At 35.6% G+C, this 25,763-nt stretch overlaps 2 protein-coding genes and 1 pseudogene across 4 annotated transcripts in view; 2 read left to right on the top strand and 1 right to left on the bottom strand.

Moving 5' to 3' along the window:
* GABPA (GA binding protein transcription factor subunit alpha) overlaps positions 1 to 11,138 on the bottom strand; it is a 53,875-nt gene extending 42,737 nt beyond the window's left edge. Inside the window, exons 1-2 of one of the 2 annotated variants that reach the window (XM_031959234.1) lie at positions 11,037 to 11,138; positions 2,695 to 2,773 (exon numbers count right to left, since the gene is read on the bottom strand). In XM_031959234.1, coding sequence (XP_031815094.1) covers positions 2,695 to 2,771 — 77 coding nt within the window. In that variant the 5' untranslated portion in view covers positions 2,772 to 2,773; positions 11,037 to 11,138. Of the gene's footprint in view, positions 1 to 2,694; positions 2,774 to 10,409; positions 10,629 to 11,036 lie in introns of those variants that run through there. The other variant, XM_031959233.1, reaches the window with a different exon arrangement.
* ATP5PF (ATP synthase peripheral stalk subunit F6) lies at positions 10,840 to 16,330 on the top strand. 2 transcript variants are annotated; one of them, XM_012544370.3, is made up of 4 exons: positions 10,840 to 11,084; positions 12,403 to 12,573; positions 13,655 to 13,779; positions 16,204 to 16,330. In XM_012544370.3, exons 2-4 carry the CDS (start codon positions 12,410 to 12,412, stop codon positions 16,239 to 16,241), a joined length of 327 nt encoding a protein of 108 aa, XP_012399824.1. In that variant the 5' UTR covers positions 10,840 to 11,084; positions 12,403 to 12,409; the 3' UTR covers positions 16,242 to 16,330. The 2 variants fall into 2 exon arrangements, with proteins under 2 accessions (XP_012399824.1, XP_012399823.1); XM_012544369.3 differs by lacking the exon at positions 10,840 to 11,084 and adding an exon at positions 11,124 to 11,287.
* A 1,584-nt stretch (positions 16,331 to 17,914) lies between these two features.
* The window catches only part of LOC100915493, a 28,327-nt pseudogene continuing 20,478 nt past the window's right edge, over positions 17,915 to 25,763 (top strand).

The raw sequence follows: 25,763 nt of genomic DNA, 5'->3' as shown, positions 1-25,763 counted from the left end.
ATGCATATAACTTGTAAATAAAAAGCTGTTAAAAATTAAAAAAAAAATACCATGTTAAATTATGTTTAGTGAAAAATTAAAAAGAATATCATTGTATTCAAATAAAATTATTAGTAATTTAATTTAAAAATAAATAATAAAATTAATGGAATTTATAATATTAAAAATTATAATAATAATAAAAAAAGATTTTATATTTTGGAGATGTTTGAATAAAGATATATCTTGAGTCCTGATGGCTAGTTTTTTTGTTCCTGGTTGCTATCTGTGTTGCCATTTTTGTTGGCCAACAGTTCAAGTGTGACTTTCTCAAGATTATGACTTGGTTATGCCACAATTACTCTGACTGTGAGAGGGTAACTAACTGCATTTTTTGGCTTTGATCATTTCTTTTCCTTTGCTGGGAGTGTGTCTATATGCACTCTTCCCCTTGAGATTTTTATCTGTAAGTAATATGGCTATGATCCTGGCATGATTACAAAAATAAGACTAATAGCAACTGGGTGGGATATCTCAGGTGTTATCTTGCTTAGGCTCTGGTCCTCTGAGGGAGTTTATTAAGCTATAAGGCATTAATGATTTTTAGTGCATTTGTAGTCATGGATAACTAAAGTGGAGATAAGCCTTCTTGGAATTAACATAAATAACAAATGTTTGCAGCATGTTCTTAGTTGTTAATGCCTTTCCCTCTCACACTGCATTTCATCTGCTTTGTAAATATCCTGTATGTAGCTAGTTATTTATTTATTGCTACTCCATTAGAATGTAAGGCCAATGAGGTCAGGGACAGGCTTTAACTTTCTCTTTATCCACAGAGCTTGTCTGCCACCTAATTAGCACTTAATAAAAGCTTGCTGATTGAAAGATCATTGGCAAGCCACTGATTTACTCAAATCAGCTTCCACTATTAATATCTAGTATTATATACTAGTACTATAGGGCAGGGGATGTTGATGAGATTTGTATTTTAAAATGGATAAGAATTCATCAGAATGATCAAACTGCTTATGCCCATGACCCAATTGTATCCCTTTTAGAAAGAATATGGAGAATTGCACCTGTATATAGCCTTTGCCTATATTCAGTAAAAAAATAAAAAATAAAAATAAAAAAAATATTTCGCTCCAATTACATCTAAAAACAATATTTAACATTCATTTCTTAAAACTTTTGAGTTCCAAATTCTCTCCTTCCTTAATACGAAGCAAAATTATAATAATAATTATTATTATTAATAATTAATATATTATTATTATTATTATTTTCTGAATGATTCAGTCTTTCTATATTGCAAATTTATGGACCAGTTTTAACCTGGCAGCTACTCTGGAACAGAAAATTCAGAACCAGAAAGGCCCTTAGAAATCAAATCCAGCAGTGTCAACTCACATAGAAATAGAGTCCAATAAATCATATATAAGGATGTCTGTAGGACAAATATGACATTTTAAAATTCATTATTATCGATATTTTATTGCATTTTTGCTCATTTTCATTAAATATTTCCCAATTACATTTTCATATGATTTAACCCACATTAGACACTGTTATGAGTTGCAAGCAGTCTGTAAGCTACATGTTTTTGAAATCCCTAATTTGATCTAGCCCCATGACTGCATAGGAAGAAACCAAGGCCCATAAGTTGATAATGGTCAATCAGCAATGGAGCTGATGGCTCAGTGGATAGAACACTGGCCCTGAAATCAGGAGGACCTGAGTTCAAATCAGATGTCAGTCAGACAGTTAACAAGCTAGTAGTTCTGTGACTCTGGGAAAGGAAGTGAAAAATTGAACTGAGAATCTCAACTTCTGATTTTGGTGAATTGTGATGTAAAATCTTAATATGCTGTTTTATCTAAATCCAGAGCTTGAAAATCTGTTGTGGATCTATGAATTCAGCCCCAAATTTAAGAGCAAGAAAAAATAAGTCACATTAAAAAATATCTTTCAGGTTTTCAAATATAATTTCAACTTGTTTTTACCTAGAAATAGACAACAGGGTATAAAAAAAGAGGCTGCAGACCAAAGTTTAAAGCTGAATGTTGCATGTTCACATTTTACTATCAAATACTTACTAATTTAAAATACACAACCTAGATTTTGTCATTTTAGAAACTCCACCTTAGGTTATATAGTTCACAAGAAAGCCTAGAAGTAACTCCTGCTCAGCAGGCTTGCCAGATTTTATAAATACATTTTGCAAGCAGATCTATTAAAATCTTTCTGAATAAAGGAGTCATCAGTTTTGAGAAAAGTGGAAAGGCACCATATGATCATATATAACTAATACAACTAATAATTCTTAAACACTAAGATGTTAGATTCTTATTTATATTTCTGCTTCTTTAGTTTATGATCAATTTTTTCCCCCTCCCTTTACAAAAGATTTGATTTATACAAGGAAGCTGGGTGAGGAATTTTCTTCTACAAATGCAAGTCAAATCTCTATAACTTACAATCTCAGAGAAAATTGTCTAGAGAACTGAGAGGTTAAATAATATGACTAAAGTCACAAAATCTAAACCAGTCAGAGGCAAAATGAGTATTCCTTGCTCCAAGATCAATTCTATTTACACTATAGCACACAACCTGTTGAGTCAAGAGAAAAACCAATAGTCGATAAAAACTGGTTTGAATTTAGTGAGGAACATTAAATAATGTAAAAAAATTAGTGAACATTAATACAATTTGTACCTTTCTTCTGTGCATTCTTGTTTCTCTGTTCCATCAATTTCAATTTCTATCAGCTCTTCTGCTTCTCTTTTAGTCATGGCTGGGGAAAAAAAAAAGAGACCAGTCCTGCAATATTTAAAATTTTAAAGTCTAAATCTAAGCACAACAGAACTGCTGATACAGACTGAAAATATAAATGAAGTTTCCTACAATAATGTTTCTGAGGCTTAGCCTAGCTGATGTGATATGCAGTGATGGAAAGAATATTCACATCCATTCAAACATTGGACATACACTTTTTTTTTTAAAGTTAGAATAACTTAATTTTATATTTGTCTTATATAGTCTACAGAGCACCTTCCTTAGGTACAAGGAACATTTATATGGAACATATTTTTTGGTTGATTTATTTCTAAGTGATGTATATAACTCCCCCAAATAAAACTCAATTCAATACTTCCAAGATGTATGATTTTATCTGTGTGGATTATAAACCGATGTGTATATGTGTTTCTCACTCTTTCCCTTCCCCCAGATATCTTGCTTTCCAATGATCTAAGAAAAAACAAAATTTTTATTTGCTTGTAATTTAGATTTTTTCCCCTGAGGTAATGGGATTATGTGATTTGCCCAGAGTCACACACCTAGGAAGTGTTAAAGTGTCTGAGGCCACATTTGAACTCAGGTCCTCCTCTGACTTCAGGGCTGTTGCTCTATCGATTTTGCCACCCGCTGCCCCATTTGCTTACAATTTAAATGCCATCAAAATCTTGCCTCTAAAAATAGTGCTTTCTATATATGCAAAGTCTACAGAGGTAGTAAGCTATGATTACATTTTTGCCTATCCTATTTTCTCTGTCCACTGATAATAGAAAATGTTTCTGGGAAGTCATCTGACTGGCACTGTATCTTATTATTAACGAGATCCAGATTCTAGGGTGGTTTATAATTCATGAAGAGAACTTAAATCAAGGGAAATAACATTTTCTGAGGCAAAAAACAGTATCTCTGAAGGAAAAATCTTAAAAGAAAAAGTAAGTATAGATTTTGAGAAGATGATGCTTTAAGAGGTTTAAAATTAACTCAGCTGGATACAAATATTGTGACTCAATTTCTATGTTTCTTCCCAAATCAGACTTAACTTCACTGTACACGAACTATATTCTGGTTCAGTGACTTAGTTAGCATAAGCCTCATAAAAACGACTGTACTTTTTAAATGTTCCTAACATCTTAAATTTGAATACCGAGATTAAGTCTCAGTTCTGCTGCTAACTCCCTGGATGACCTGGCAGTAGTCATTAACCTTTTGGAACTACAGTTTATCTTCATATACAGAGGGAAGGTACTAGAATTGATGACCTCTAAGGTCAATTCATTTTGGAGGTTTTTTCCCCTCAAATAAAAAGAATTATTACCCCACTCCCTCCACTCCCCCCCGCCTGAGGCAATTGGTGTTAAGTAACTTGCCCAGGGTCAGACAGCTAGGAAGTGTTAAGTGTCTGAGGTGACATTTGAACTCAGGTCCTCTGGACTTCAGGGCAGGTACTCTAATCACTCTGCCACCTTGCTCAAGAATTATTTTTTATTTTATAATACCTTGAATTATGTCTGGGCCTTGAAAATCTCTAATAAAGGGTAGTGTTCTGAAAGCTGAATAACTTGGGGATTTGTAGTAGTTTGTTGGTTGATGAGATGTGTTTTAATAACATCAAATGTTAATAGTCCTGAGGTTATTGCCTGAGTGAAGGGCTTGATTGGTGATTTTTTTGATGGAGGTAGTGTTTTTTTTAATGAAGAAGATAATAGCATGTTTGTCTCAAGTCCTTATCAGATTAATCAGTGGACTGCTAAACATGGTAAGTATTGGGATCTGAGAATATAATTACTGATCACAGGAAAGTAGCAGGAAGGGAAAAGATATAAAACTATTATTTTTAGGATATAGAGGAGGGGAAGAAAGGAACAAGCATTTAATAAGGACATACTACATGCTAGGCACTGGGTTAAGCACTTTACAAATGGTATCTATAAAGTATTATTGTATCTGATTATGAGTCAAATACCTTAATTTAGCTGACCCTATTCGTATGTAGTAAAAAAATGAAGCAGAGAATTCTTTAAGGTGAGTTAACATACCCATTAATTTAGAAATAAAGATTATAATGCTTGTCACATTTTTCATAGGCCTTGGGCCTAAGAAGTTGAGTAGCCCACATAACTTCATTAGAAATTTAAGGCACATACTCATTTCCTAGATACAGAGACCCAGAAGGAAGATACAGGTAGTATCCTAACAAGGTACCATTCTTTAGAGACCCTAGTAGCCTTCTAAAGTTTTAATCAGGTAGTAGAATTTCTTTACTGATTGCTTTAATATATTGAGGTCTCTTCCTTTGGTGATAATAATAATAATAATTGTAAACATTTATATAGCAATTACTATGTTCCAGATACTATTCTAAGTGATTTACAATCATTTTCTCATTTCATATGAGAAATTCCTTGTGTTTGACAGCCAATAAAGGAAAAATTGAAAAGAAGAGTGAGAGAAACAAATTTACAAAAAATTTGGCCAGAAATCTCAAAAAATCCCCAACAGAAGATTTTTTTAAACTTTTAAGGATGGAAATAGGAAAAAATAAAAATAAAAAAATGGAAGACACTATAAATTTTTTTACAATTTTTGTTCTCTAATGTCAGTGGAGCTATAACATTTAGACTCTTAGATATAGTACCAGTCCTTGATATATAGCAAAAGTTTATGTAAAACTAAGATGTGAAGAACAGAGCTATATCACATAAGAGTTTTTGCTGGAGAAAAGAATTTTGAGGATGCTGAGGAACTGATTTTCAATGTATCTGAAAGAAGGATAATTACCTAAACTTGTAGAAGAAATCATGTAGCTAACTTTCTCATCTCTACAAAATCTTAAAATAATTGATATGTGAATCAAGTCCATACTTGAAAGTATAAAAAGAGAACAAACTTTAGAAAATAATATTCTATGAGACTAGTCAAAACTGATGGAAAGATATAAGTTACTAGTGTGCTTATTTATTGTTAAAGCATTTGATCAAAGATAAAATGGAAAATGTTGCTTAAATAAAATGAAAATTTCTGTGCACAAATCCAGTTCAGCTAATATTAGAAAGGAAATAGTTAAGTGGAGGGATGGAATCCTTGCAGCAAGTGTTTCATATGTCTTATTTCTTTCTTTCTATCTGTTGGTTTACTTTCTTCATTTAAGTAAATTTGCTTCCCACTTCACAAGTTCTCACTAAAGAAACAAGATATATTCCTATCACAAATAAATTTAGTCAAGCAAAGCAAGTTTCAGAAGTGGGCACATCCAAAAAAAATATTTTTCAATCTGCATTCTTACTTCATCACCTATCAGGAGATTTCATTACAAGTCCTCTGGAACTCTGATTGGTCATTGCTGATTAGAGTTTTTAAGTCTTTCAAAATTGTTTGAATTTACAAACTCTTATAGTATAAAAATTGTTTTGATCCTGTTCATTTTACTCTGCATCCATTTATATGTAAATCTTTCAGAATTTCTCTAAAACCATCCCTTTCATTATTTCCCATAGCACAATGGTATTGTATCACATTCATATACCATAATTTGTTCCCTCATTCCTCCAACTCATGGATATCCCAGTTTCCAATTTTTTACCGTTATAAAAGAATTGCTACAAATATTTTTCAATGAATCCTTTTCCTTTGATCTATTTGGAGTACAGAAATGGTAGTGATATTGTTGGGTCAAGAGCATGCATGTATAATTTTTGGACACAGTTCCCAATTGATTTCTAGAATGACAAAGGTCTCATTTCCAAAGAACTAATTTGAATTTATAAGAACAAAAATCATTTGTCAACTGATAAATGGCCAAAGCAAGAAATTTAAGCCATATGGGAAAAAAAAATGCTCCAAATGACTAATATCTAGAGAAATACAAATTAAATTGATAAATGTTGAAGGGACTGGGAGGAAAAGGGCAGTGTGATATTCTGCTAGTGAAATGGTAATTACAGTCACTCTGGGATATCCCAACAGTTACAAAATTGTGTCCCTTTGACTCAGTGATGTCATTACTAGATTTTCATCTCAAAGAGGGCAGAGTGTGTGTTTAGGGAAGACTAGTATCTCTGCTGTGAGGGCTGCTTGCCAACTTTGGTGTCTACCTAATGCACCTTACTTTTACCTGTGGCTCCAACAAGTTGTAGCATGCACAGTGATCATACCCCAGTAAAATGTTTTGGCAGATAGGCTATACCAGATGGAGGATAATGATGAGTTAGGGGTTGTCTACTCTAAATATGTGAAGACTTTCCCTGGTCAAATGAGGATTTTTTTTTCATCGGGGGAAGTCTTCCCATACTTGGGAGTAAACATTACCCTTACTCACCAATGTGTTTGAAGTCCAATGGTTACCCTCTACTTGGTTTAGCAGTCTACTGAGTTTTTTTTTTTTTTTTCCCACTATGGTTGGCTGCTAAACATGCTATGGCTTCTTGAAGCCAAAGGCCATGAAGGCAGCTGAAGCAGGTGCTGTAAGAGTACTTAAGAGTCTGGAAAAAATTTTAACAAATGAAATAAAGATGCAATATCTAGAATGTAAATTTGTGCAATTACTGGATCATTTCGGCAAGGGCTTTAAATATCATATTTAGCTCAGAAATAATAAAAAAAAAAGTACCATTAAACATACTTAAGTAGTGTGATAACATGACCAAAACTGTGCCTTACAAAAAAGGTAGCACTATACAGTAGAAAAAATACTGGATATGGAGTCAGAAAACCTGATTTCAAATCTCCTTTTTTAGTACTTGTGTGACACTGTGTAAGCCATTTAATCTTTCTGGACCATTTTCCTTCTCTATAAAATAGCATAGATGGACATTGTGAATGATGGATTAAAAAGGTAAAAGTGACACATAATAATCAAGGTAAGAAAAGATGAGCTCCTGAACTAGGTTGGTAGCTATCTAATTGAAAAGCCAGGTAGAGATATTAGAGGAGAATTAATGAGAACTGGCAATTAACAAAATGTGGGAGGGTTTAAGAAAGAAGAATCCAGGATACCTCTGAGATTGCTAATGGTAGATTGTGATTGACAAGACTGTGGAACCTTTAATTTGAGATGTTTACAGGATATCCAGATAATTGTTTTGCTAATAAATCAGCCTGGACTCCAGGAAAGAAAGGATAATTGGGTGGGTAATTTGGGAGTTATCTAAAATGGTATTTGAGCCCATGAGAACTGATGAGACAATATGCATACTAAAAAGAGGACGCATTCAAAACTTGACATAATTCAAGACTACAAATTCAGCTGCTTTCTCCTTTTATATATATACTCCATTTTGAGGCAAGGGCCCACATTATCCATTCATTTTCTGGGGCTCATGCAGTCCTTCCCCCTTGTCAGCTCTAGTTTGTATTGTCTTCCCTCTTTCAGGCAGGGACTGTAGGGTTTTTTAATTTTATTTTTGCTTTTATTTTGTACCCTGTGCTTACTACAGGTCCTAGCACACAGTATGTACCTATTGCTTGGTGATTTATTCATATATAGGGGACAGGATGAAAAAATTCAGAGTATCCATAAGAAAGGGATATTCCAGTGTCAAATCCTGCAGAGACGCAATGAAGAATGAAGACTGAGGAAAAAAAGTCATTGGTTTTCATTCTAGAGAATTCATTAGTGACCTCCTAGACCTATTTCAGTTGAATGATAAGAAATGGAAGAAAATGCAAGGGTTTAAGGAACAGAAGATGAGATAGTAGAATAGCAATCAATTTAGCTATTTTTTTTAGAAATCTGATTATTAATGGGAGAGGTAACAAGTCTGCAAGATTTTAAAGCTAATCAAAACAGCCACTTGGTCTGTGCTTTGCAGATGCCCTTTTCACTAGAAGAATACTAACCTTCTCTACTTTAATCTACTCAACTATGGGACTCTATCTGGAAGTTGAGATATCCTGATTGTTGGCTGGGTGAAAAGTCACCTAACCAACCACAGACTATACAGAGAGGGCAGCCAACTATGTACTATCATCCATCAGGAAAATAGGGTCCTACATCTTGCAATCTGCCCTGATTCCAAATGAAGCAGCGACTATCAGCACTTTCTCTTCCTTTTGCCCTGAGAATAATAATCAAATCAACATTACTATTGCTATTAGATATCCTTAAGACTCCTCACAGGCAGAATGGACAGACTTAAGAGTCTGAAGTCCACAAGACCTGAGTTCAAATCTAGCTTCAGACACTAGCTGTGAAATCCTGGGCAGGTCACTTACCCTCTGCCCAATTCTGTTTTCTCAACTGTAAATCAAAGAAAAAAACATCTCACAGAGTTGTAAGGAGGATCAAATAACAGAATATTTGCAAAGCACACAGCATGGAGTCTGGCCTATAATGGGCACTACAGAAATGCTTATTCTCTTTCCCTTTCCCTCTTCACAACTCCTATTATTTTACTAACCTAAACTTTCATGGTCATATTAATATGTTCTGTTCTACCCACATCCTCTCAAACCCCTCTGCAGGCACAAAGTGACTCATTTTTACACTTGTCACTCCAATGCCTATAGTGCCTGGCAGACAGTAGGTGGTTAAACAATTCTAAATTCATCTAACCACCCTTTTCTGCCTTCCACTGATATCTTCTGAAAGATCTTGCTTCACTTTGTTAAGTCATACTTCTCATTACCTTAAACAACTATCTTACAGATTCTTAAGACGTGCTTGACGAATAGCCAAAAAAAACCTAACTTCTTCTAGCCTGTTTTCTCATCTCAGCTATAATAAAACGAGTATCTGATGTCATTTAAGGTATTTTTTTTTTAGCTCTAAGTCTTCAAATATGAGATTCAAATTGTCCTTTGTTTCACTGTACAACGTTAGCGTGATAACTTTCTTGGTTTTTAATCTCTGATGAATCGTTAGATAAACACCAACTGCAAATTACAAATAAGTATTCAACTGCTCTAGGGGAGTTTATAATCTAAAAGTTGGATAATACTTGAAAGGAGCCTTCCAGACATTTCAGTAGGATCATATAGGAAAAATTAAGTTTACAAAACTACCTGCCTCCAATCCTTTTATGAAAAAAAGCAACTGAGGGCATCCCAGAGTAAGTTGTTTTGGTGACAGTACGGATCTGCAGAAGCATAGGAATAATTTAAAAGATTAATTGTCAGAATACAAGAGAAGGGACAAAGGCAAGCCCCGGTTCACACGCAGAGTCACAAACAGCAACGGAGGTCTGCAACTGCAAAGCCCGTAAAAGTGATCCCGGGAATTACTAAGAGGGAGTGGGGGTGGGGAGGAGACAAGTTTTTAAGAATTCAGAGCGACAAGAATTCTGCGGGGTGAAGTGTCCCTAGATCTGGCCTCCGGGGGATGCCGGGGGGGGGGGGGACTCAGGGCTACATGGGGGGAAGAAAGAGGGTCTAGCACGAACCCCCTCCACTCCCCGCCTTCCTCCCCCCCCCCCCAGTGAGGCCGGCGCCTCCTCCCGGGCCCTCCCTAGGCAGCGGTCTGGTCCCTCGCCCTCAAATCTGCACAAACGGAAATAGGAGGCAGCGCGTCAGGATCCAGCGGAAACAAAACAGTGACGGTGGCCGGTTAGTGCGGGAGAGAAAGCCTCGAGACAGGGCCCGGACCCGGACTGCGGTCTCTTGTTGCCAGCCTTTGCCCCTCCCTGTCTTGGGCCACTCACCCGTTTTGGGAATCAGCCTCTTTCTCCTACACGGTTCTTGGAGCCAACTGACAACCGTGGCGTCTCCGGCTCTGCTGCCTCCGACTCCCCAAGCAAAGCCACGGCTCCGGGGAGGCTCGGACCTCGGGGCCTTTCTTCGGCACCCCAACAGAGATCAGGACACCCCCGCCCCCCCCTCCGGCTCGCCAAGCGTTTTCGGGCCCTAAACTACAACTCCCAGAACCGTACCCCCACCCCCACCCCCACCCTTGACACTCAGAGACGGAACCGCGGGGAACAAACCCTTCCCCCCTGTCCTCCCCCTTCGTAAAAATGGAGGTTCACGGAACCACAAGACCTCCACCCATCCCAAAGCCTTCTACATGCATTTTCCTACGCTCTGCTTTAAACGTATTAACAACAACCTAGAAAGGCGACCGGGAGGAAAATTGCGCTCGAACGCGCATGCGCACAGATCAATGGTTTCCACGCGCGGGTTGTAGGGGGGTGAGAAGGAAAGGGTGGAAAGGGCAGGAAGGGTAGGGGGAAGAAGGGACAAAAAAAGATGGCGGTAGCGAGGTGTTCGTCACAGGACCCGGAAGCACTTTCCGTTCCGTTTCCTCCCGAAAAACTCGCCGTAGATCTCACCTAGGCCGACTAAAGTCACTGCGGGTTTCCAACGTTCCTCCCTCTCCGGTAAGCAGCGAGAGCCTGAGTCGGTAGCGGCGAACCATAATGCAATTCGGAGGGTGGGGAGGCCTAGTGGGGCGGAGCAAGGACCGGAAGTAGGTCCAGTGGCTTCAAGGGTTCGGGAATCTTGACTGGGTTGCAAGGTGACTGGGACTGAGCGGCGGGGCCGGGTAGGTCAGGCTCGTTCCGAGGTCTCTGTTGTCCCAAGGGTAAGTCATTCCTCCTCACCCAGGAAAACCCGACGCCTGAGCGGTTGCCTGCCCCACTTTTCTCCTTAGGCCTTACGTGTTAGGGAGAAGGGCTCTTTGCCCTTGGTGCCGCATGCTGGGTACGGGCGCGGCGGTGGCGTTCCTTAGGGTTAGAAAAACAAAACACAAAGCCTGACGAAACTGAGCCTGCTGGGTTGGGGTGAGGATATAATCGTTTTGATTCCGCGAAGGGAAGGCTGCTTGTGGCCTGTCGGGGGTACAAGGTCACAACCAGGACGTGTTAGTCAGGTTCCTGGGTTGAGCCGCAGCTTCCCATTTGTTTTTGTGTAAAATGCATGAGAAGGAATGGATTGGGCGAAGTGCAAAGTTCTCTTACCCTTCGAAGGGGAATGGATTTCGATGGCCTCTCAAGATCTCTAAAACCGCTTAGCCTGGATTTAAGAGCAGGGGTTAGAGGTTTAGAAGCCCTTTAACTTTTAAAATGTGAACTGAGAGGAAACGGATTCAGTAAGAAAGTGGACATATTTAGGTAAAAGTTGCAGAATGAAGTGTAATTGGATGTTGATGAATAAGGTAATAGAGGTAACATGCCTATTACATTAGCTTTTCTGGCATCCTAACTGGGAAAAAACTCAATTATCCTTGTATTTTCTTATATATACAGATGTCCTAACACTTAATATTTTGACCTTATTTCTACTCCCCCCCCCCTCCAATTTAACCCCTGACTTACTTCCCTTACTACTAACAGCTGGTTTTCGATCTTAATGATGTTCAAGTTTTAGTTCTTTATAATTATTTGTTTTTAGGTTCCTAATACTTAACTTCATGCAGCCTTTTATATGCTCAGAAACTGAAAGGAAGAGATTTCAGATATTAAAGGATCTTAGAAATAAGAGAATAATGGTGATTATGTTCCCTGTATTCAGATTTGCGTGTGCCTCTAGAAAGTTCTTAGTACAGTGGAGCTCATTACATGGTATTTTATCAGTTTGTGACTTAGCCCTTTTGGATGATGGTGAAATTAGAATTTCATTGTATTTTTACAGCTGTGTGCAGAATTTGCTTTTCTTTTCATTAAAACAATTTGTTTGATTCTGTTCATTTAACTTTAGGATCACTATGGCTCTTAAAAGGCTCCTCAAGTTTTCAACTCTTGTAAGGTCTGCAACTTCGATTTATTTTCAGAGGAACATTGGTATTACAGCTGTTGCATTTAACAAGGAACTTGATCCTGTTCAAAAACTCTTTGTAGACAAGATTAGAGAATATAAATCCAAGAGACAGTAAGTAGAAATAAAATCGTTTATCTTTGGTGATTGCAATAATAAATCTTTTTAATTGTCAAATGTTTTGAAATATCCAAGAATCTCCCTGTAAAACTGTTAAGCTTTTAAGATAATACTTTATACAAATAACAACTGTAAATAAGTTTTTTTTTTAGTAATTCAGTAACTAAATTGCTGTAGAATTACTATAAGTGAAACATTTTTAAGCAAAAATCCATAATAAAAGAGGATTTATATGTTCACATATGCATATACATATGTACAAGATACAAACAAAGTAGATACCAGGCAGTCTGAAAGGGGAAGACACCTGCTTTTGGGAGGGCTAGGAAAAACTTTACAAACTTTTTCTCCCTAATTTATCTTTTCATCCTCCCTGTATCTGACTGAGTACCCTACCCACTGTGAAAGAAAAAGTGATTTTATGTTAAAAGTGGTCCTCATATATTTTTTTACTCTTAACCTGGAAGAATCTCTCTCTTTATGAAGCTTTAATTCCTTTGTTCCATGAGTGACTTGTATCTATTTATATTTTTTCATTAAGATTTATTCTTTGTGGACTTAAAAATGGTGCTGTATTCCAGGTATTGTGCTAGGCAGTAGAAATTACAGCCAAGTCTTCTGGCTTTCATTACTTTGCTACTTTCATCATATCACACTACCTTTCCAGTATTGTACTCCTTACTTAATGGCCATACTTTGCTCTTGACTTGGTATTATAGTAGCTGTTAACAGTTAAATCAGTTTGAAATTAGTCAATATTTATTAATTAAGAAACTGGTATAATGGCTACAGGGTTGGTCTTATAGTCAGGAAAATCTGATTTTAAGTCCTCCCCTTTGGCACATACTAGCTGTGAGACCATGGGCAGAGTTTATATTTCAGTGCACCAGCTCTAAAATTGAGTTCTTTATATTAATAAAATCATAGCCCAGGTTTCCTCCCCCAAAAAATATACTTTCAGATCCCCAGTTAACATACTCTCTAGTGACCTCTTGTTACTTGATGAAATGAAAATTATTTTATGTAAATGATAGAATGAATTTTATTTATTTTATTTACTTTTTTTGCACATTAGGGCAGCTGGAGGACCTGTTGATATAGGTCCTGAATATCAACAAGATTTGGACAGGGAACTCTTCAAGCTTAAGCAGATGTATGGTAAAGCAGACATGAATACATTCCCAACATTCAAATTTGAAGGTAAGCTTTAATTTTCAAATTAAATTCTGGGTTAGTGATTTATAGATATAAACTTATTTTGAAAGAGCATTTCATTCCAGTGGCCCTTGGAGCAAACTAGTTAGCACAGTGATATTTTGAGATTTCAAAATGACTGTTTATTGACAAATTTGTGGTGCATTTTTTAAAAGTCAAGTTGTTTAATCAAATAGATTTATACTCCAGAAGCATTTTGTATTCTATGTGTACTATGGCATTTTGAGTATTATTATATTGTGGAAACTTATAGCAGCAAATTATCATATAGTCACAACTTTTAAATTGGGGGGAATTTCAAACTCCGATTCTTTTTGTACAGCAAAATAACTATTAGGACATATGTGTTTTAACATACTTAACATGTATTGGGTCAACCTGCCATGGTGGTGGGTGGGGGGAGAGAGGGGAGAAGGAGGGGAAAAATTGGAACAAAAGGTTTGGCAATTGTCAGTGCTGTAAAATTACCCATGCATATAACTTGTAAATAAAAGCTATAACAAAAAAAGAAAGAAAAGAAAAATAAATTGGGGGAGGGAGTCTTTATTTTTGTGGGGTATTTGACTATTTACCATTCCTTCCTCTTCCTGGATACTCTTGCCTTCTACTCCTTTTCTCTTCATCTTTTTTTGTGATACTACTTTCTCCTGGTTCTCTTCCTGTCTTAACTATATCTTTAGTCTCCTTTGCTTTTTGTCATTTTCCTAAATGGGTGTTAGTGCATTTTAAATAATATTACAAGTGTTATAAAATACAATAATTAGTTATTATGTCATAATAATTATATCATTTGACTGACCTGATCCTTCTAGTCTAGGGTTAATTATCATGTTAGTGTTGCAGATTTATATATCCAGCCCCAGTTAGTGTCCTCATCTTTAATCTGTCATCATTAACTAACTGCCTTTTAGATATTTCACACTGAACACCCCAGAGATATCTCAAGCTCCCTATGTCCAAGACAGAACTCATCTTTCTACCAAAATTGTTTTCCATACCTTTTTTTTCCCCCAAGGTTCTAATAGTTCTCCCCATTCATATTTCTTAAGTATAGCTTGGATTAATTCATTCCTGACCTTGTTAAACACTAGCATTTCCTTGTTGCCTCAAGGTTCAAATACAAAGTCTTCCATACTACTTTTAAAGACCCGCTGATGGCCTTATATTCAATCTCTTTATATATTACTCCTTCACCCACACTCTTCAACAAATCCAAACAGTCCTTTCTTCAGATCTCATTTTGATGACTTTATATTGTCTCCTCATCCCTGCATTCCCTTTTCACTTCTATCTCATAGAATCTTTTCCTTCAAGATGGTGCTCAAACACTACCTTCTTCATGAATTCTTTTGTAATTCTTTCAATTGCTAAAGGCTTCCCTTCTAACTACCTTGTATTTATTTTCTATTTGTACTTATTCTATATATACATAAATATTTGTTTTTCCAGCTGGATTGCAAATTTGAGAGGGATTGTTTAACATTGCCTTACATGAAAAAGGTGCTTAATAGATGCTTATTGATTGATTTTCTGGGGTAGTTAAAAGACATGATTAGAGCTGAAAGGATTTTCTTCCTGTTTGTGTGAAAAAAGCATTCTTTTCTTTAAAAGAAACCTTTGGTGGAAATAAGAAGTGTGAAAAAGCCAGTGTTATTTTTTTTTTTTCAGGGTCAAAAGTTTCTTTTTGTTGCTTTAGAAACATCTTAATTTGAGTTTAGTTTTCTCTTGGTTGGCTAGCAGGTGCCAGGTGTTTTAAGTGTTTACTTAACAGTTTACTTACAGATAACTTTAATTACAATGCTTTAAAGTTTATTTACATTTCATTTATGTACATTATCTCTTTTGATCCTCATAATAACCTTCTGAGTTGACAAGTAGTGTTATCCCCATTTTACAGAGGAGAAAAGAGAGGTACAAAAAGATTTAATGATTTGTTCAAAGTTGCTCAGTAAATAGTAGAGCCGTGTTTTTTGACTTTAAGCCCTATGTTTTTTCTGCTTGGAAGCTTTGATAATATAGAATGAGTGCTATTTTTTTCTAAGTTTCTGAGCTTTTTCTCAAAATGGAGAATTGATTCAGTTCTATACATTTCAAACAAAAAGCTCTTTAACATTGTAATAGATTCCTGCATAGATTTCTTTATGTAATTTGGCCTGGTCAGCTGCTTATTCTGATTGAAAATATCCCCAGTTATCATCCCCTGCAGAATGAAGCCAAAATAGTTTCATAAGTTTGGGGTTTGCTGCTGAATTAACTTAAAAGAATTGGTGTATGTTTACCTTCCAGATAGTATATGCACAGGGTGAGATTTTCAAAGAAATTGTACCCATTTCTTTCCCTGCCCTCCCTTTTATTTTTTAATAAATGTGATGATTTTAACTTTGATTTTTTTTTTTTCCTTTTTTACAGACCCCAAATTTGAAGAGGCACCTAAACCTCAGTCTTGAGGAGTAACTACGGAGTATATCTTGCTGTTTTGATTATTTGTCATGAATAATCAATAGTTATAATAAATTTTAATTTCACTTTCACCAAATATTCATTTTTTTAATTGTGTGTCTATACCCGGATAGATTAGGCAAGATTAGGGAAGGAGGGGAAAAATTAGAACAAAAGGTTTGGTAATTGTCAATGCTATAAAATTACCCATGCATGTAACTACTAAATAAAAAGCTATAATAATAAAAAAGAAAGTCCCATTATAGAGACTGAGCCACTGATTTTGTTAGTGGATGTTTTGTGCTTTGTGTTGTTGTGTGTTGACATAGGCTCAGAAAATTTGCCTCCTAGTTCTTTTCTTTTTTAATTTATTTTGGACTTAAAACACCAAAAAGGAGGTAGGACTAGAGTTGCATATTTTCATCAAAAATGATTTATCTTTTCCTGTAAGACAACAAAGCTATCTATCTTTGGACTTAATTGGCCTATCTCATTAGACAAAGCTTCCTGGTTAAGGGCATTTTAAAAAGTCCAGTTCATATGGAGATGATCCCTCTGATTTGATGATTACTTGAATTACTCTGCTGTAGTTTCTATATTAAAAACATGGTGAGTCATCCATTCTAATGGTCACTGTTACCTTGTTGCATATCATTATTAGAACAAAGTAAATTTGCTAACTGATCAATGAATTACTGAATTACTCATTTGTGCCCAACCTTGAACCTGAACTAAGGAAAAGTTAGTCTTAGGCCTGCCTGTAATAGTATTTACATATGCACAGAAGAAAAGAATTATAAGGGAAATTGTGGATCTCCATTTCATATAACCAGCTTGACTGGTGCTTTGTTAGGAACTAATGTTCTTTTCTGTTCATTGAAAAAAAATTTTTGATGGTCTTTTTCTTTTATGCATTGCTATTGTATTACATTATTGCTATCTTCCCATAACCTTCCCTAGGCAAAAAGGGAGAGGAAATAAGGGAAAAATTCTTGTTACAAATAAGCAGTTTAGCCAAGCAATCTATATAGGATATACTTGTATCATCACCTCTTGGTAATATGCACTCTGGAGATAGAATTGCATTTTTCAAGTTCTTCAGTATTTCAAAGTTGTTTTTCTTTCTTTTTTATTAAAGCCTTTTTATTTTCAAAACATGCATGGATAATTTTTCAACACTGACCCTTGCAAAACCTTATGTTCCAAATTTTCCCCTCCTTTCCCCATGCCCTTTCCTAGATGGCAAGTAATCCAATATATTTTATACACATTAAAATATATGTTAAGTCCAATATATATATATTTGTACAATTATCTTGCTGCACAAGAAAAATCCGATCAAAAAGGAAAGAAAATGAGTAAGAAAATAAATGCAAGCGAGAAACAACAAAAAGTGAAAATGCTACATTGTGAAAACTTCGTTATTTTATTTTTTAATGAAGCTTTTTATTTTCAGAACATGCACACATAATTTGACAATATTGACCCTTGTATAGCCTTGTGTTTCAGATTTTCTCCTGTAATGCCAGAGATACTGAGACAAGATAGAGATTAAGAGTTTTTAATACTTTATTTGAGAGGGAGAGATTTACTGGGACCAAATGGATCCATGTTTTGGTCCCAGGACTGAATGAAACTAGTCTCCAAGAATCCAGCATCCAGCAGGGAATGTGAGGTTCCCATGAAACACATAACACACGTGTCTCCAAGCTACCAGGGGTTAGATGGAGGCAGAGGCGGAGTCAGAGCACGAGAGCAGGAATGGACTATCAATCCAGTTCTGGCTGGGTGAGAGGGGGCATTCTGATAAGTAGGGATCAAGAAGAACAATGACAATGGGGGGGAGGCACTATTAAGCACCGTGCTAAATTCACCCTTGCAAAAAAACCTTGTGTTTATTGAAGTATTGTATACTTCCTGTATATAACTCAGTGTCAAGACCATAGTAGCCATTTGATAAATGCTTGGTGATTGATTGCACCAATCATTTGTAAAGGACATCATGTGTTTCAAAGCATGATACAGATCTTAACTACTATTATAATTGCATTTGAGTTTCATAGCAACCCTGAGAAATATGTACTAAATGTATTTTTTACCCTTATATTGCTGAGGAGACTAGGATTTAGAGGAGTAACAAAGTTGAAAGAGAAGTGAGATATTCTGCATCTGACAGACCTAGACAAGCAATGGGTATCATTGTTATGTGCTTAAACCTTGAGTGGCCCCTGGAACTTAGGGGAAGTTACTTCCTATGGGCCACAAAAAAGAGATAGAAGTGGGCCTTTTCTAAAGATTTTATGGTCAGCTCAAAATTAAATCAACCTATATACTTTGATATTTCTTGACTTTAGTGAATGTGTAGAAACAGAAGATTATGGTAACATACGTATACGTGCATATATATATATATATATATATTTATATGCACTATACATATATATGTATGTATATGTATATATGTATGTTTTATAGAAATATTTGTATGTTATATATATATATATATATATATATGCAAAACATACATATATACATACACATACATACATATTATTTCTGGGTTAAAATTTTTGTTACAGTGTAGTCCCCTTCCAAATCTTTTTAGTATTTTTACACATTTTTCTCCTATCTATATCCTCAATCCAGTCATCATGGGCTACTAGCTGCTCCTCATCTGCAATGCTACATTTTCCTTTTCCATGTCTTTGGACTAGTGATGTCATGGCCAAGATATTTTCTATTTTTACTTCTTTTAGAATCCTTGGACACCTTTAAAACTCAGGAGTTCAACTTCTGAAGAAAGCTTTTCTCCTCATGTCCTTATGTGGTGAAGCCTTCTCTTCTGTGTTTTTCTTTATTTGATATATATTGTCTTCCGCATTAGAACCCAAACTTCTTGAGGGCAGAGGTTTATTTTTGCTTGTTTTTAAAATTCCTAGTACTTAGCACAATACTTGATATAGAAGTAGGGTTTAAAGAATGCTTGTCTATGAAATTTGTCATTGTGGTTTCTGATTTAATCTTTCCCTTTTTTGTGAATTCTACTAATCCATTTAAAAATATTTATAATTTGGTTTTGTGCTTTTGATGACCAAATTAACTACTTATTTGTTTTTTGTTTATTTAGTTATTCATTATTTTTAATAGATTTAATTTAAAAGGTTACCATTGTTTAATGGTAACATGTTTACAGTTAAAGCTTTTTTTAATTCTTTTTGGAATTATTAATTTTAGAATCATCAAATTAGAAGGTGATAGAGCAAGGGCTGGAAAGTACCTCAGAGAGAATTTAGTCTAACTCTCTTGATATTTATATAATTACTTTTTTTTAGCAGTGAGATGATGCAGTGTTTCTTCAGTATTGTTCTTTGTCAGTATTGTTTAGTGCCTGAGCAACACCACTACATGTAATTAATTTTAAATGTATGTATATATGCATAATTTAATAGTATTTTATTTTCCCAAATCAATGTAAAGATAGTTTCAATATTCATTTTTGTAAGATTTTTGAGTTTAATTTTTTTTATCCCTCCCTCCCTTACCTCCTTCCTTCCTAAGACAGCAAGCAATTTGATATAGATTATACATGTGCAATCATTTTAAACATATTTCCATATTAGTTGTGTTGTGAAAAAAAAAATCAGAATAAAATGGAAAAACCAAGAGAAAAAAAAGCAAAGAACAACAAAAAAAAGTGAGAATAGTATGCTGCAGTTCCCATTCAGTACCCATAGTTCTAGTTCTTTCTTTGAATGCAGATTGCATTTTCTATCCCAAGTCTATTGGAATTATCTTGGATCACTATTGCTGAGAAAAGCTAAATCTATCATAGCTGATCATCACATAATCTTTTTACTATATCCAGTGTTCTTCTGGTTCTCTTCACTTTACTCAATATCAATTCTTTTCAGGCTTTTCTGAAATCAGCCTGCTTATTATTTCTTATAGAATAATAATATTCCTTGTAATTAATTATATTCAAAACGAATAGGTAGCACAGCAGTGGATAGAGCATTGGCCCTGGAATCAGGAGGATATGAGTTCAAATCTGGATTAGACACTTGACATTTACTAGCTGTGACTTTGGATAAATCACTTAATCCCTATCTGCCTAAGCAAAATAATGTGGTATATCACAGTATAAATATTCTTTTTTTCCTTTTTAAAAGTTACTCTGGGAGGTTTCTGGGAAAATGGCAGAGTAGATCAGAAAGTTCCAAGTTCTCCAGATTTCCCTCACAAATAAAACAAAATTGTATCTCAGGGCAGACACAGACTGGTGAAAAAACAAGACTTGGGGTAAAACAGGGGTCCTCCTGGGGCAACCCAAGAAGATCCAAATAAAGATCTGGGTAAGGGGTATTTGACTGGAGTGAAGTGTAAACACCTGCAAGCCAGCTCTGCAGTGGGGCTAGCTGGGCAGAGGTTCTGTCACAACTACAGGAACTTTCACCTCCTGGTCAGCCTGGGGAATCAGGGGTCGGAGTCAGGGAAGACTGAGGGACCCTTGGCCGAGACAGCCCTTGGCAAGAGGGAGCCAGCACATTCCGTGAGTACAGAAGCAGTGGGGCAGGGAGGTTGTGGGCTGTGGGCACTTGCATGAGGGTGGAGTTTTTGGTTTAAGGTTCTAGGTCAGAGGCAAGAGCTGAAGTGAAGCCAGAGGCACTATACCCCAACCTAAGATAGGAGGTGCTTATATTAAGAGTTTCATTAAAAAACAACAACCAAAAAAAAAAAAAAAAAAAAACAGGCAAAGAAGAACCCAAACAGAAACTTACTATGGGAATAAGAAAAATAAGGTTCATTTTTAGAGGAGAGAGAAGCAAAAAAAAAAAAAAAAAAAAAAGCCAGGAAGCTGCTCAAGCTCTCCCAGTTTCCCTCAAAAACCACATGAAACCAAGCTTCTGAACAGAGTCTGAAGGAATGAAACCCCTGTCCAGATCAAGGCAGACTGGAAAAACTTCAAGGAAGGTCACTCTCACTGGCATGAAAAGGGCATTCAGCCTATCTCAGAGAGACTCAGGGAAAGCTGGTGAGAGGGATTTAATCACAGCAAATCAGCAACTAAGACCCTTAGTCCTGGCTCAGGAGAGGAGCAATTCAGTGTGGGGCAGTTTCCAGTTTCAGCTTAGAAGGCAAACTCTGGGAAACTAGGCTATTTCCTGAAAAGAACAGGCAAAGCTATACCCTGTAAACACAAGGGCCCCCTGTGCTCAAAGCCAAGGTTCAGAGGTGCACAGGAAACCTGGGACAGTACCTTCTTCCTCCCCAAAGCAGAACACAACATAAAAAAAAAAAAAAAAGGAAATATCAAAAGAAAAGGAAAGAAAACAAGCAAGAAACACAAAAAAACCTTGACTATAAAATGCTACTATGGTGACAGGGCAGCCCAAAACACAAACTCAGATGAGGAAAGAATTTCTACAGAGAAAATTTCAAAAAATGATATGACTTTTGTCTCAAAGCCAAAGAGGCTTCTTGGAAGTGCTCATAAAAGACTTTAAAAGATAGAAGAAAAAATGAGAAAGGAAATGAGAGGTATGCATGAAAGAGTCAGCAGCTTGAAAAAGGAAGGAAAAAAATTGGCTGAAGAAAACAATTCCTTAAACAGTAGAATTAATCAAATTGAAAAAGATACAAAAGCTAACTGAAGAAAATCATATATTAAAAACGAGTACAGGGCAAATGGAAGCTAATGACTTACTCAAACAAACTAAATAGAATAAGAAATTGGAAGAAAATGTGATATGTTTCATTGACAAAACAGCTGACCTGGAAAATAGATCCAGAAGAGACAATTTAAAAATTATTTGTCTACCTGAAGGCCATGACCAAAAAAAAAAAAAGAGCCTGAATAGCATTCTACAAGAGATTATTAAGGAAAACTGCCCCAGTGAATACTAGAAACAGAGGACGAAATACTGATTGAAAGAATCCAATGATCACCTTTGGAAAGAGTTCCCACAAGGAAAACCCCAAGGAATATTGTTTTGAGAACTCCAAAACTACAATCTCAAGGAACAAATACTTTAAGCTTCCAGACAAAAACAATTCAAATATCAAGGAGCAACACAGAATTACCCAAGATCTGGCAACTTCTACAATAAAGGATCAGAGGGCTTGGAAGGCCATATTCCAGAAGACAAAGACTTAGAGTTGCAACCAAGAATAACCACACAATGAGGCTTAGCATCATCTTTCAGGGGAGGCAATGAAGCATCAATGAAGTAAGAAACTTTCACTCATTTCTACTGAAAAAATCAGAACTGGATAGAAAATTTAACCTACAAACACAGGACTCAAGAGAAGCATAGAAAGGTAAACAGGGGAATAAATGTGTGTGTGTGTGTGTGTGTGTGTGTGTGTGTGTTTAAAGGTTAAACTCTTCACATCTGTAGATGGGAAAATAATATCTGTAACTCTTGAGAACTGTATCTGTCACTGAGGCAGACAGAGGGGGACATCACATGGACTGAGGGTGTGGTTGTGAATGGACTCTGATGTGATAACACCAATGATAATGTCTTAAAGGGTAAAAAAAGGTCTGTACTGGAAAAAGAAAAGGGAGAGTTTAATGAGACTAGAGGTGCAAAAGACCTATTACAATGGAGGGAAAGAAGGAAGGAGAATGAGCATTGTCTGAAGCTTGATGTCATCAGTTTTGGCTCTAAGAGGGAATAGCTTAATCATTCAGTTCATAAAGTAATTTATCTAATCATATATAGAAGTAAGAGGAGAAAGAGGAAAAGAAAAGGGAGGGACAAGACAGAAGGGAGGGCAGAAACTCAAAGTACGAGAAGGGGGGGAAGGGTAGAGTTAAGACCCCCTCCCCCTTCTTATATGCATCCCATTGCATATAAAATATAAGAGAAGGGGGAGGAGTGATAGGCAATAAGGTAATGGGGGGTGGTAAAAAACACTACTAAGAGAAGGAGGAGGGGTGATAGGAAATAAGGTAGGGGGTAGGGTGGGTATAAAAAAAAAGCAAGACTAAGAACAGAATGGAAAGAGAACAAAAGTATATATAGGGCAGAAAAGAAGATGGAATAAAATACAGAGTTAAAAATCATAACTGTGAATGTGAATGGAATGAACTCTACCATAAAATGGAAATGAATAACAGAATGGATTAATAACCAAAATCTTACAATGTGTTGTTTGCAAGAAACATATTCGACACAGAAAGACATATATAAAGGTAAAAGGCTGGGGGGAAAATCCTTTTCTACACCAAAGGGTAACATTAAATGGTTCCCTACCCAGAAAGAATTTATAGAACTCAAAAAAGACTTTAAAAGTCAAATGAGATGTTTAACATCTACTGGATTACTTGCCATTTAGGGGAAGGGGTGGTGAGGGAAGGGAAAGGGAAATTGGAACACAAGGTTTTGCAAGGATCAGTGGTGAAAAATTATGTTTGCATATGTTTTGAAAATAAAAAGCTTCAATAAAAAAAAATCAAATGAGAGAGATTAAGGGAAAACTTAAAAAAAAAAATCCAAGAAAAACAAGATTCTCAAATGAAAGTTAACCAACTAGAAAAGGAAATACTTTAAAAAAAAAATTTTTTTTAATTAAAGCTTCTTATTTTCAAAACATGAACAGATAATTTGACAACATTGATTCTTGCATAGCCTTGTGTTCTAAATTTTCCCTTCCTTCCCTCCACCCCCTCCCGTAGTTAGCAAGCAATCCAATATGTTATACATGTTAAAATATATGTTAAATCCAATATATGTAAGTATATTTATACAATTATCTTGCTGCACAAGAAAAATCAGATCAAAATGAATATGAGTAAGAAAACCAAATGCAAGCTAACAGCAAAAAGAGTGAGAATGTTATGCTGTGATCCATACTCAGTTCCCACAATCCTCTCTCTGTGTGTAGATGGCTCTCTTTATCACAAGATCATTGGATCTCAATCATCTCATTGTTGGAAAGAGTCATGTCTATCAGAACTGATTATCGTTTATTATTGCTGTTGCTGTGTATAACAATGTCCTGGTTCTGCTCATTTCACTTAGTATCAATTCATGTAAGTCTCTCCAGGTCTCTCTGAAATCATCCTGTTGGTTGTTTCTTATAGAAAATTAATATTCCATAACATTCATAAATCATATCTTATTCAGCCATTCTTCTACTGATGGGTATCCACTCACTTTCTAGTTGCTTGTCACAACAGATATCCTGTTTTTTTTTTTTTCCTATTGCTGTACTTCCCCTTCTTTTTCCTAGAAAATTCAATTATGTTGAGACATTCTACCATCTTTTTTGTTTCAACAGTTTTATTTCCAATATTATCAGTGTCAATTTCCTTTTATATCTTTTATTAAGATTATGATTTTAAACCATTCTGGAAGATCTTGTGGTGTATGAATTCTCTTCCAGAGGTACTTTTTGTTATGTTCTTCTCTTCTGAAAATTTCTAATCAATTTTCTTTTATCCCACAATATTTATTCATTGTACTTTGTCTTCAGTTTTGCTTACTTATTTTGCTATTGTGATAGTTTTCCTGAGAGATTGTTTTTCTAGGAAGATTTCTCTCTTTCCCCCTTCTCTTTTCATCTTATTTATTTATTGCCATTTAAAGTTTATTTGGGAACCAAGATTATTCATGATCCATCACCCAGAATTCAGGGTCAGAGACTTCAAGAGACTCACTTAAAGTATTTTGGTGGACATATAAAATTTGTAAAATGCAGATATTCTTAAAAATCATTATTTCTTTCAGATAAGCACTATATTCAGTTATTCAATAAATCCTTATTAAGTGTCTACAATGTGCAAAAAGCAAAACCTAATCACTTAGAGGCACTTTTTGCAGGGGAGGGGAGGGGAGAGAACAGGAGAAAACATTTTTGTTAAAGGCAGCTGGTATTACAATGGAAAGAACATTGGGTCCAGAGGGAGAAAAAACAAGTTGAAATATGACATTAGTAGTTCTGTGAGTCTGAACAAATCTCTTAACCTATGTTTGCCTCCTCAACCATAAAATAGGGACAATAATAAGCATCTATCTTGTAGGGTAGTTGAGAGGATCAAATGAGATTATATTTGCAAAAGAGCAAATTATAATAGTGTTGAGCACATAGCAAACACTATATAAATGTTTATTTCTGCCTTTACCTTGCCTCTTACAATTCTCCTTTAGAGGGTTAGAATTTTTTTTTTAAGTCAAGCATATGCAGTCCTTTTAAAGATATTTCCATATTTGTCATATTATGCAAGAAAAATTAGACCAAAAGGGAAAAAAAATCCCACAAGAAAAAGCAAATAAAATTAAAATAAAAACTCTGATACACATTTAGTCTCCAAAGTTCTCTTTCTGAATAAAGCTGGCATTTGAGATAGAAATTTTTTTAAAAAGATAAGGTCACAATATCATGGAGCATGAGTTGTGTTTTAGCTGAACCATCAGTGTGGAAAACCAAAACTGCTATTTATTATTTCCCAAATATTATTTATTATTTGTCTATTCAATTCAAGGCTGCAATTTATACAATTATTACAGAAATCACTTTCAAGT

This window comes from Sarcophilus harrisii, chromosome 3 (genome assembly GCF_902635505.1).
Source record: "Sarcophilus harrisii chromosome 3, mSarHar1.11, whole genome shotgun sequence".
In the NCBI taxonomy this organism is placed as follows: Eukaryota; Metazoa; Chordata; class Mammalia; order Dasyuromorphia; family Dasyuridae; genus Sarcophilus; species Sarcophilus harrisii.
Note: the sequence above shows the minus strand (reverse complement) of the source record. Positions and strands in the feature narration are given on the sequence as shown.